We start from the raw sequence: 13,507 nt of genomic DNA, 5'->3' as shown, positions 1-13,507 counted from the left end.
TGAAATTTGTAGATTGCTTTGGGTAATATGGATACTTTAACGATATTTCTTCTCCCAATCCATAAGCATGGGATATTTTTCCATTTGTTTGTCTCATCTTCAATTTCTTTCATCATTGTTTTATAGTTTTCAGAGTATAGGTCTTTCACCTCCTTGGTTAAGTTTATTCCTAGGTATTTTATTCTTTTTGGTGCATTTGTTAATGGAATGATTTTCTTAATTTCTCTTTCTTATACTTCATTATTAGTGTATCAAAATGTAACAGATTTCTGTATATTGATTTTGTATCCTTCCATCTTCTGAATTAATTTATCGGTTGTAGCAGGTTTTTGGTGGAGTCTTTAGGGTTTTCTATGTATAGTAGCATGCCATCTATAAAGAGTGAAAATTTTACTTCTTCCTTACCAATTTGAATGCCTTCTATTTCTTTTTCTTCTTCTCTGATTGCTGTGGCTAGAACTTCCTAAGATACTTACTTTCGCTTATAGGCCTTTGTGTGGTCGTATGTTTTAATTTCTCTTGAGCAAAAACCTAGGAGCAGGACTGCTGGGTCACCAAAGCCCTCAGATCTCACTTGGATGCCAAAGCCTGTAAGGGAAAATCCACCATCTCGTCCCCTTTTTATGACTGAAAAACTAAGACTCACTATTACACGCTACAGTTTGTGGGTTAGGACTTAAATCTAGATCCTGTAAATCCAGGTCATTTCCTGTCTATGCCTGTCATGTTCTTTTCAGTGATGATGTTTCCCTGTTTTGTTTTGTTTTGTTTTTAATTTTTTTTTAACGTTTATTTATTTTTGAGACAGAGAGAAACAGAGCATGAACAGGGGAGGGGCAGAGAGAGAGGGAGACACAGAATCTGAAACAGGCTCCAGGCTCTGAGTTGTCAGCACAGAGCCCGATGCGGGGCTCGAACCCACGGACTGTGAGATCATGACCTGAGCTGAAGTCGGACGCTCAACCAACCAAGCCACCCAGGCGCCCCTATTTCCCTGTTTTAAGAACAGTGCTAATAGATTTCTAGATCTTGGCAACAGTTAGAGAATGGAAATATTTATCAGTAACAACACCAGAATATAAACAAGATTCTTCCTTGAGTTATTAGCTTTCACTGCTGGCCTGGAAATTTGGAAGTTCATAAAATTATGAACTTATCTCTTCAAGTCTAGTCTTAGATGAATACTACCCTCTCTCCCTGTTTATTTTGCACAGAGTTTAAGATCTCACCAAAACCTTTATGGTATAGACAGTAGACTTGATTGACTCTTGCTTGAATAATTGTGTAAAAATCTCTGAATTCTGGCATTCAAAGATTTGAAATTCTCTGAGATATCCAAGATTTTTCTAACACAAAGGTAATAAAATACATTCTAAATTATTAGACTCTTTCCCAAAACTTTTCATCCTGCCAGATTTTCATTTCATATAAAGTTTTCAAGCAGCTTACCAAATTCTGGCTGAACACTCATGCTGGTCAATATAGGATAGCCCAAATGTATACATCTCTGTTTCCCCTTTAGTATAAAGTTTTGATTTTTTTCTATCATAAATTTACTGAACAATGTGATTACTATACTTAGCATCTAGCACAGTACTTCACGCAGAGAAACGATGTCTTATCCCATGTCACTCTCACTCTAGCATGGAAGAGCAGTGCCGGTAGAACAGCCTGGTCAGAAGACCTGATGTCAGTGTCCCTCCCCGTGGTGGGAACTCAGACGAATTGCTAACCTATCCCTTCTCAGCCTTCTCATCTGTGCCATGAGCAACATCCACACTTTCTCCAAGACTTGCAGAGTAGGCAAGCAGATGATATGGTCATTAACGAGCTGAAGCAACAAAAGAATTAAGTATTAAATTCCAACTCACTGGTTTTGCAACTCTTAGCCAGTGATACTTACTTTACCTTTACAAACAATGATTAAACTTGGGCAATAGCACTTCTAATTGTATTCGGGTAGAGAGTGAAAGATATAATAATGCCTTTGATTAAACAACCTAAAGGATTATCTAAGTTTAATTATGGGTTCATTCTCTCTAAGAAAGTAATAACTATAATTATTGAAATGCTAAATTAATAAGAAATAAGCTTTGTATTTCTCATTGCAATGTTTAAAAAGCAATAACCAAAACTGGGGTCAAATCTCAGCTTCTTACTAAGGAAATGATACACAAATTTTATACTCTTATTTAAAAAATGAGGATAATAACTGCCTTGAAAGGGGCTTTACGAGAGTTGAGATAATGCATATAAAATGATTATTAGCACAGTGCCTGTTAGTGTTACATAAAACCTGCTTAGGAACTTTAGGGTAGGTAGTAGCAGTAAACAAGTGGAAGCACTGAATCAGTCTTTATTTTGAACTTCTGTGAACTTTGTGTTAGGCTGTGATCACATGTTCCATTCAACTGAGTGGTACTCAAGTTTGGTCAAGTAAGGTCAGTAAAATATATAAACACCCAGTCCAAACAGAAAAATTCCACATCTCAAAAGTCAACCATATTTTCTACTTAAGTACCAGAGACTTTAAAATAATAGAAAAATAGAAGATAGTGATTAAGCTTTTGATAAAGAATAAGAAACTGGGACCCCCGGAGAGGCGGTACCCAACCACATACATCTGCGTCTGCACCTGCCTGTGCACTGGCTCCTAGGAGCATTGTTTACAGCGAGACCTGGACCTTCTCAACCTCCTCGACCCACACGTGGGGTCATTCAAGGTGTCTGGGTCTGACGAGCCAGGCCCAGGCCAAGCTGCCGCGTGGCTCTGGAGGTGCTACAGGCGGCAGAGCAGCCCCAGTGCACCCCCTGGCAGGCAATTAAAAACAACACATTTTAAATTAAAAAAAAAAGTGAACAGATGTGGAAGGGATCGGGATTTAAGGTCTATTTCTGAATTTTGAATATACTGTTATGCAGTTATTAAATTATGTTGACAGATTTTTATGAGAGGGAAATGCTTATTTTTTTAGATCAGCAGAGCATACAGTCATTATTTTGCTAGAAATGTGTAGGAATTTGCCAAAGTGGGTGAAGCTTGGGTGTTTTTCCTTCTCTAGTATATATTTTTCAGTGTTTTATAGTTTAAAAAAATACTTAAAATTTTTTAAAGAATTTTTTGGGGCGCCTGGGTGGCTCAGTTAAGCGTCAGACTTTGGCTCAGGCTCAGGTCATGATCTCATGGTTCATGAGTTTGAGCCCCATGTCAGTCTCTGTGCTGACAGCTCAGAGCCTGGAACCTGCTTCGGATTCTGTGTCTCCCTTTCTCTCTGCCCCTCCCCCATTCACACTCTGTCTCTCTAAACAAGTAAATAAACTTAAAAAAATTCTTTTTTTCAAATGTTTATTTATTTGTTTTGAGGGGGTGGGGGGCAGGAAGAGAAGGAGACAGAGAATCCCAAGCAGGATATGTGCCTCTTGGCCTCGAACTCACAAACAGTGAGATCATGCCCTGATCTGAAGTCAGATGCTTAACCAACTGAGCCACACAGGTGACCCCAAAATACTTAAATTTTCTTAAAGCATCTTTGTTATCTTTACTGTAGCCTCTTTGGGAAAGCTTTTCTGGTTACTGAAGATTCATTTATGTCTTCATAACTAAAACTGTTAAAGCTAAACGTTTCTTTTTAAATGAGTGAGACTGCTTAATTTAAAAGGAATTTTTAATGGTTTTCTGTGATCCTTGATTCATCACAGAGTTACATACTGAGTTGATTTTTTTTCTTTTGTATTTCCAACAATCGCGTTCAAAGCACGTTAGAAGCATTTTTTTTTTTTTTAGAAACATTCATCCTAACCATAGTTTTCTTGTGCTGTAAAGAAAATTACAGTGTATATTTCCAAAGATGTTTATGACCAAACATTCAATAATGTGATTTTGGAAGACATGTAAAGTGACTAAGAAGGAATAAATTGCTTGGTGAGCCACACATGGTTGTTATTCATCATGATTTACACATGGAAATTCATTGCTATTTTTTTTCTTGACTTAGCAATAGTCATAAAGCAAACGGTTTCCATATATGTTTGCTCTCTTGACCTACAGTGAGGTTTTTGAGATCCTAAATGCCATATATTAAATTTGCCTAGAATTTTCTCCTGGAAAATAAGAAATGGTCTGTTTGAAAATTGAAAAGGTGCAAATGCTGACTAAAAGGTTGGTTTGAGGATGTGATCTCATTTTCCTTAGTTTTCAGTCTCCTGAAAAGAATGCTGACATGAGCTATGAAGAATAGAGATGTTTTGATATATTTTGAGGCCTATTTGCTCTGTAAAATGTCTTAATTTATGTGGGTAAGTTTGTTTTATTAAGGCAAGGAATTTTCAGTCGTTTCTGTAGTAAAATGGAAAGAAAGGAAAATATCAGCTGGCAACTGTTACCTGGCATTCAACCAGTTTTAGCAGTAATTTTTACCAAGAAAGTCTTAGCCTGCACTTTTGTTATTTTAATAGTGCAGAAATAAAGCTTATCTTCAAGTTATTTCCCTCATGTCTTAGCTTCCTATAGCCTCTCCCTTTATATTCTATCAGTAAATTATAAATTATTAAGCATATTGCTAGAGTACATTATTCCATTACACTGACATGTAAAAGTACAAGCATCTATTAAGAGGGCATGAAATAGATTTAATCTTGAGGGCTACATAATCCAGGCAAGTTGAAGCGACTTTTAAATGGCCTTAGTTTTAACCTTCCATTAGTTCCCAGTAATCTTAAAGTATCACCACCCTTTCATTCCAATTGAAAACACCTTGCAGATACCTGATGGTAAAAAGGCATAATGAACGCTCGAATGACTCAGCCTGGATGCCATTGCATTGACATTCATTTCCGCATTATTTAGCATGATATACAGTAACTCATTTAATAAGCTATTTGGAAGCTTCGATAGATGGAAAAAGGAGAGACGTATTCTGTGAATAAATTTGTTACTTTCTAGTTTGCTTCTCCTGAGTTAAATAGATAATGTAAATACAAGCAACTAGAGAATAAAGGGACACTATGTATAATGTAAATTAATATTTGAAAGAAGCTTTATTTCTTGTGACTAAGTGGCAAGCTTTCTAAAACTGAAAAACAAAAAGTATCCTAAAAGCACCATGTGTACTCAGAAAATGTTCTCTTGTTCCGAAGACAGGACAGACAGGTTTTTATGGAGAAACCAGTCACAAAATAGATCTTTGGCAACTCTGGTTTTCTAAATTTCCAAGTATGTTTGAGCTTTTCTGGATCAAGCATCCCAGTTTTATGATGAAGCATCTGTACTTTTCAGGAAGTCCCTTCCCTTTTAGTCCTTCTCTTTCTAATAGACTTAGCAAAGTTACCGAAGGTCTGCAGTAAATGAATTCAGCTTGATTGTACAGAGTTTTGAAGAACTAAAATACTACCACTTGCATGTATCATCAGGTCACAGGTATACATCGGGATCAAACTAATCTAATTTTCTAATTAGTTAGAAAATAGTACAAGTGTCGACTGCCGAAAATGCTGTGAAATAGCTAGGGAACTTTTAGAGAAGAAGAAAAAAGGAATTAAATATCAAGGGTGCAAAAAATCATGTCATACTAGAACATTGGAGTGACTCCAGTAGTCTAGAAATGTAATAAGATGAATTTAATAAGAATGAATATTATGTGCTATGTTCAATTTTTTTCAAAATGTATACGGTATCTTTGGGCACCTGGGTAGCTCAGTGAGTTAAGCTTCCAACTTTGGCTCAGGTCATGATCTCATGGTTTGTGAGTTTGAGCCCCACGTTGGGCTCTGTGCTGACAGCTCAGAGCCTGGAGCCTGCTTTGGATTCTGGGTCTCCCTCTCTCTCTGCCCCTCCCCTGCTCACCTTCTGTCTCTCTCTCAAAAATAAGTAAATAAATAAAAATAAAAATGTATATGGTATCTCATAAGTCAGGGAAAGCTAAGTAGGCAATGGTGGCTACAGAATTCTCTTTACGTTGGGTTTGTTTAGGAGTGCTTGTCTGGTGGCAAGGGGGCTAGAGGAATTACCTGGGAGCTTCATTTGAGAAACAAGCTGTATTAATTAGCTTTTGTGGAGTGACAAATGTCTCCAAAGTTTAGTGGCTTAAAACAGTAACCATTTGTTTAGCTCCTATTTCTGTGGGTTGGCCATTTGGGCCCATATCAACTGTATGGTTTTTCTGGTCTCATTCTTATGTCCATTGTCAGCTGCTGGTTGGTTGGAGGCTGGATGAGAGAGGAAGGCGTCCAATGGACCAACTTGCCCATGTGGCCTTCTTCCAGGCTACACATGGCAGCTGGGAGAAGTTCTAAGAGGAGGAGTATAAGCACTCAGTGCCATGGAGACCCAGACTCAGAACTCACACGATGTCATTTCCACCAAATTCTGCTGATTAAAGCTAGTCTGGAAATAGACACTGTCCTTTGATAGGAAGAGCTGCAAAGTTACATTGCAAAGAGGGTGGGTGGACATAGGGAGGAAATAATCGCTGCCTTCTTTTAAATAGTCTGCTGCACCAAGCACACTCTTTTAATATGTTGTAGGTCAATAAAAATAGCAGTTTTTGAAAGACTCCACGTATTGAGAAAGCACAGCTCCTGCTACAAGCTGGCTATTCATTTAATTTATACAATGAGTCTAATAGCTGAAAAGCAGGTTTTGTGCTTGTACTGAACTATTTTTCAAGGTAGTGTAGGGGGTAAAGTAATGGGTTATAAAGTAAAAGGTTTTCTTTGGTTTCACAATAAGATAAAAGCATCCAAAATAGATCACTGAATGCATCCAAAAGAAAATATAAATCTACTTGACATTGTAGATATTTATGTTCTTACAAACAGTTAATGATCTTGAATAAAAAATTGTGTGAAGAGTAAATGACTATACATGCATATATGGGGGGGTTGTTGCAAAAAACTAACAGTTTTAAATATGGTTGTTTGAAATTTTAAGTTTGAACATCTATCTTATTTCCAGGAGCTCTGCCAGTGCCGACCTGGAGAAGGGAATTGTTCCTGCTGTAAGGAGTGTATGTTATGTCTTGGGACCCTTTGGGATGAGTGTTGTGATTGTGTTGGTAAGTTGACATGCAGTAAAGTTTAAAGTTTCTCATCACAGAATCCTTGACTTTAAGAGACTTTAAATAACATAAGTGTATTTTATGTGTATAGACTAGTGTGAGTATAAGCTGTAGTAGATGCATGGAACGTTAGTTGAATAGTATTTACATGTATGTGCATTTTTATTTTTATAGAAAAAGGTCTGGAAGGAAATTCAAAGTGCTTATTTTGGGGAAGTGGGAATGGAAGAACAATGGAAAAGTTTTTACTTTTTATTTTTAATTTTTCATAGTGTTGAATTTTTAATAAGAAGCATGTGTTGTAGTTGCAATTGAAATTAGGAGTTAGTATATTAAAAATAGGTTATCTTCCTTTTATGTAAGACTTCAGTAAAAGATCCTTGAGAAACTGAAAGCTTTTTTTAAGGGCTTTCTGAGGAATGGTCTCCAAGAGGTATTAAGTGGGGGAAAAAAAAAAGCAAGGTGTATGAAAGTGTGTTTATGGAATGTTATCACTTGCGGTTTTAGAAAGAAAACTTACATGTGTAGACTGTTGACAGGGGAAACATTCATCATTCTCCAACCAGTGACCCCTTTTCCATCCTCTGAAACCACAGTTCAGGTGTCCCCTTGTCTCACAAGCACCCTTTTTTTGACTGAGATAAGATCCACTATGTTGTTCAGATTGTCTGCTTCTGTTGAGTTGTGTATTGCGTGCTACTATGATTGTTTTGCATGTCTCTTCCAACAGTATAAACTCCTTCAGATCAAGGATGGTGTCATGCTGATCTTTTAAAATTAAGTTCTATTTTTATCAAAGTGGGATGTATGCACATACCTAAGGTACATGCACATTGTACTTAAACAACCCCCTGGCGTCTTCTTCCCAATCCTTTGATCTCCTGCATCAGAGACAACAACTTCTGGCTCTTCGGTATTATGTTATTTCCATAATTTTAAATAATGTCCTTATGCTGTTCTCTTGATTCTTTGAATTTAGAAACTACTAGTTGACTTCTTATTATGGTAGATGATAATTTAGCTCTCGTATCTCTTATCTTCTTCCCAGGATAGTTTTATCACTACTTCTAGTTAAATCAGTAATTACTTTAGCAATTCATTGAATAAATTAGTGTTACATACTAGTTTGATGCATGATAGTATGAAAACTCATTTATTAAATGGGCAATCCTATTATCTGTCTTTTTGTATTGAAGTATACTTCCTAAATGATTTCTTAATCTTCTAAACTTCATATTAGTGTTTGAAATTTTGGCTTTCATTTTTGATTTCCAAGAGCCCTTCTCTGCTTGTCCTTTTTGGGGAGCATATTTTTCTTGTTCTATAGATAAGATATTTTTTTATCTTTCTGGGACTGTTAATTATGGAAGTCAGTTGCTGTTGAAGTTTTCCCTTCTGCTCTTTGCATGGTTTCCATTTCCTCAAATGCCTGCTGATCCTTGGCCATCTATTGTTACATATAAGTTAGGTACTCTAATAATGCTAATCAGGAGCCTTGTGCTCATAGACAGGGCGTGGAATCTAGTTTGCCTCCCTCTCAGATGGTTGCAGTCTTTTTCACTGAGGAACCCTCTGCCTGAGGATCTATAGATTTTTCTCTTTGGGATCATACAGCTTTTCAGGGAAGAATCTTTGAGTGTCTGGTCTGGGGTAGGAGTGGGTGATATGGCTTCGAATGTTCTGGGGTCCTGAGGGGTGATGTCAGTATTCAGAAAGCATGCTATAATTTTCTTTCTTTCTTTCTTTCTTTCTTTCTTTCTTTCTTTCTTTCTTTCTTTCTTTCTTTCTCTTTCTCTTTCTCTTTCTCTCTCTCTCTCTTTCTTTCTTTCTTTCTTTTTCTTTCTTTTTCTTTCTTTTTCTTTCTTTCTTTCCACCCTCATCTCCACCCTCTACAATTTTTGGTATTCCCAGTCCAAGGCCTTGTTGCTTTAATTTCTCTAGGGAATAAACTGTCTCATCTTCTACAGTTGTGGGAGAAGAGAGGCAGGGACCAATTTGGAGGCATAACTATTCTCAGAATAAGCTTGCTGCTGCCTTACTTGTTTGCCTGCAACTCCTGAGTCTTCCTAGAATTTTGTGGTGTCCACATATCTGCCTGTGAGGGAGACTGCTTACTCCGCCACATTGAACTTGTATGTTGAACTCATAGGTTCCTCCAAGGAACCTACATTGAACCTACATTGAACTCGTAGGTTCCTCCAAGATGGAGTTAGTGTTTCACTTTCTTGTTTTTCCTTATTGTTTTGTAGTGAGTTCTGAGAGAACTGGGGCAGAGGTGTCTTTTCTTCTGTCATCTTAGATTCATCTTGGTATCTCTAACAGCTAGTATAGTGTCTGGTACATAGAAGGTACTCCAGTGTTTTACGATTATCAGGTAAACGAGTTCTTACTGCATTATTCTCCCAAGATGGACAGTTTATGTCCTTGATGGTCATAATTTTTTAAACTTTGTTAGGGGAAAAAAGAAGCTTTGAATTATTTTAGGACGTTAAATGTAAGTTTATTTAATGTACAATGAAAGTAGAAAAGAGAAAACAAGTCCTTTAACCCCTAAATACATATATAAGCATTTAATTTAACATGGATACTAAATACACAAGTACACTTTTAGCATTGCCTAAAATAATGTGTGTGTGTATATGTGTGTTGTGTGTGTTTTACACATCACACAATGGTAACAGTGCCATTAATCTTTTTAAAAGATTTTTTTCACACCCAACCTGGAGATCAAGAGTCTCATGCTTTGGGGCACCTGGGTGGCTCAGTCAGTAAAGGGTCCAGCTTCGGCTCAGGTCATAATCTCACAATTTGTGAGTTCGAATCCCAAATCAGGCTCAGTGCTTGACAGTTCAGGGCCTGAAGCCTGCTTCAGATTCTGTGGCTCCCTCTCTCTGCCCCTCCCTGCTTGTTCTCTCTCTCTTTCTCAAAAATAAATAAATAGACACTTAAAAAAAAAAAAAGTCTCATGCTCCACCAACTGACCCAGCCAGGCACCTCCATTCATTTAGACACTAATATGAAGAGCCTCTTTTCTAGGAAAAGAGTTCTGTAATTCTTCTACTGAGAAAGAGTACTTATACACAGTCATATCTCTACAATTCTAGAAGCAACTGGTATGCTTCTGGGCTAGTTCCCACTTAAAAACATGTAATATTTACCCCTAAGGATTTAATAACTAGTTTTGAACCTTGAGTTCATAACCTAATTTAACCTTTCCTTTAAAATTCAGTTAATCTTGGGGTGCCTAGGTGGCTCAGTCATGTGGGTGTCTGACTCTTGATTTCAGCTCAGGTCATGTTCTCATGATCGTGGGTTCAAGTCCCGCAACAGGATGGTGCAGAGCCTGCTTGAGATTCTTTCTCCCTCTCTCTCTGCCCCTCTCCCCCAAATAAATAAATAAACTTAAAAAATTTAAAATAAAAATCAGTTAATCTTTCTGCTCTCTAGGAGAACATTTCCATATTCTAGTTCTTTTTGTACAGCAGTATTCTCTTCCTTACAGGCAGTTCTCTTCCACACTAGGCTCTTGTGATGTCCTCTGTAAACCTGTGGCCGCTTCTCTCTTCTTAACTGAAACACTCCCCATACTTTTCATGGGTGGGGCACAGGCCTCTGAGAGGACCCAAATTAGAGTGCAGCCTTCCCTTAGAGTCTCATTCTGTGGACCTTTAGCACATACTTTGTCTAGCAGGCTCTCTCCAGCAAGCTTGTATAAGAGAATTCGTTTCTCTTTCTGGATTTTCTATTAAGTTGCCTTAAGGGTAACCACCACAACTCATTTTCATCCTTGCTGTTCAACACATTCCTCAAATCCTGTGGTTTGAGTATCATAGATCCCTACCTACAGCTTTTGTTTTGTTTTGTTTTAGTGTTTGTTTTGTTTTTACTTTTCCAAATACACACAAAAATAGAGAGTGCAATGAACTTCTGTGTACCTGCTCCCCAGCTTTGGCAGCCATACTGGTTTCATCCATTCCTTCATCTGTCTGTATCTCTCACCCCTCACCTTTTTTTTGTTGGACTATTATGAAGTGATTTCACTACATCTCCAAAGTACCTTAGCTATTCATCGTAAAAACAAATTTTTTTCTTACACAATACAGCGTCATTACCACATCTACAATAACCAGCAAATACTTCCTTAACACCTAATACCCAGTCCATATTCAGATTGCCCTAATTGACTAAATGTTGTTTATAGTTGTTTTAGTCGACTCAAGGTCCATAGTCCTCTTACTGTAGTAAGCTGTCGAGTTTCTTATGTTTCTAAACAGGTTTGTTATGTATTGTAAAATAATTCTTCCTTCCCTTATCATCACCTTTTAAAATTCTATTGACTGGAGTGCCTAGGTGGCTCAGTCAGTTAAACCTCCAACTCCTGATTTCAGCTCAGGTTGTGATCTCATGGTTCATGAATTCGAGCCCCACACTGGGCTCTGAACTGACAGTGTGAAGGCTGCTTGGGATTCTCTCTCTCCCCCTCTCTCTGCTCCTCCCCTACTCACTCACTCTGTCTCTCTCTCAAAAAATAAACTAAAACAACAAGAACAACAAAATTTTTTAAAATTCCATTGACTTGTTGAAGAAACTAGTGAGTTATGATGGAAAATATATCACATTTTGGATTTGACTGATTGCCTCTCATATTTATTTGACTTGTTTTTTTTGTCCTATTTCCTATAGATTGAAGATTAGATCTAAAGACTGATTAGATTCAGGCTCAGTTAAGGAGGGTGGAATACAGTGGTAAATTATACTCCATAATATCTGGTTGTCCTGCTTTTAGTGATGTTCAAAACAATTGGTGGGTTCAGATGGTGAAAATCTGATCCTTTTGTGGGAAGTTTTCCATCAGGCTTTCACTTTGTAGTTTCACCCTTCAAACTGATACAACCTTTGCCATTATCAGTTTCATTAAATAATGACCTTCTATTATTATCTTTCCTTCTGCATTTATTAGCTGGAATTATTCTGTATAGAACTTTCTTACATCTACTACAGTCCTTTGGTTACCCTGAAATAAAAGATATATAAGTGAAATGTGAAATAAATATGTGATTCTCCATCTTTGTTCATTTTTAGAGTATTGACTTCATGCGCTAGCAAATTCCAATAGCATTTAATACATTTTGGCTTTGCTTTTTGGTAGGTTTTGTAGGGATGGGGATGTTTTAAGTATCATTGTAAACTCATGACTTTTCTAATATGTTTAGTGTTTTAATCAGTTGCTGTCATTATTGTTTTTGCTCAAATTGTCTCATCTTTGATTAGTAGGAACCTCTTCAACTTGGTTCTTGAGTCCTTCTGATATGGTTTCTGTCCTTTTTGTTAGCTTCAGACAGGCTGTCCCAGGCTCATGTTATACATTCTCTGCCTCACTTATGGAATTAGCCATTTCCCTGGAGGTCTTTGGTTTCCAATAGAAGAAAATGGTAGGTAGAGACCACAGTCTTGGCAATAGGAGTACATGTTGCTATTACTAGCTTTTTACTAGTCCTTTTTCATGGGCAGAGCTAATAAATAGCTACAAGGGAAAACCTTTTTGAGTTTGTAGTAATATTGCCAATTCAAATTTAAGGTGACAGGATCTTCTTTTGATTTTACATCTGTAACTCTTCCACGCTGAGATTTTTGGTTTCTGACAACATTAATAGAATGACTTATAATACATCAACAAGACTATTAAGTGGCAGTTAAGATTGCTTTGTCCTTGCATATACACTGAGGATGTAAGCCCAAATACTGCCTTCCAAAGTCAGAGTAATTTTCTGTGAGTGGTTATGTGACCAATTTGATATAAAGTTAGGTTCATTTGCGTTAATTTGTTTTCAGTTTTTAGAGATTGTTTATTTTCTTTTTTTAAGGTTTATTTATTTATTTTAGACAGAGAGAGCAGAGAGAGGGAGAGAGAGAGAATCCTGAGCAGGCTCCACACTGTCAGCACAGACCTTGATGTGGGACTCGAACTCATGAACTGTGAGATCATGACCTGAGTCAGGGGTTTAACTGATTGAGCCACCCAGGTGCCTCTGTTTATTTCCTTTTTTGAATTTTTTTGTGCTTTGATTATGTAAAATATTTACACAATTAGAAAGACAAATATATATAACAGTGGCAAAACGGCTCATTTCCATCTCTGTCACCTCCACTCTATTCCTTCCCTCAACTATAGACAAGGTGACCACATAATTTTTTATCCAAATTAGGACAATATTTTTTAAAGTTTATTTTGAGAGAGAGAGAGAGAGAGAGAGAGAGAGAGAGAAGGAAGGAAAGAAAGAATCCCAAGCAGGGTCCTGTCAGTGCACAACCCTGTGCAGGGCTCAATTTCACCAATCCCAAGATCATGACCTGAGCTGAAATCAAGAGTCAGACACTTAACCAACTGAGCCACCCAGGCACCCTTCAATCAAAACCTAGAAACTGGGACATTTTTGAGAATTAAACTAGGG

The 13,507-nt window shown here is 37.3% G+C and overlaps 1 protein-coding gene across 4 annotated transcripts in view; it reads left to right on the top strand.

The window, feature by feature from the left end:
* Positions 1-13,507, top strand: part of TWSG1 (twisted gastrulation BMP signaling modulator 1) — a 72,509-nt gene that overhangs the window by 29,596 nt on the left and 29,406 nt on the right. For all 4 annotated transcript variants that reach the window (XM_042910513.1, XM_042910514.1, XM_042910511.1 and 1 more), the window contains exon 3: positions 6,953-7,052. In XM_042910513.1, the coding sequence (XP_042766447.1) occupies positions 6,953-7,052 (100 nt within the window). The remainder of the gene's footprint in view (positions 1-6,952; positions 7,053-13,507) is intronic.

The sequence above is a fragment of the Panthera leo genome, chromosome D3 (assembly GCF_018350215.1).
Source record: "Panthera leo isolate Ple1 chromosome D3, P.leo_Ple1_pat1.1, whole genome shotgun sequence".
Taxonomy (NCBI): domain Eukaryota; kingdom Metazoa; phylum Chordata; class Mammalia; order Carnivora; family Felidae; genus Panthera; species Panthera leo.
Note: the sequence above shows the minus strand (reverse complement) of the source record. Positions and strands in the feature narration are given on the sequence as shown.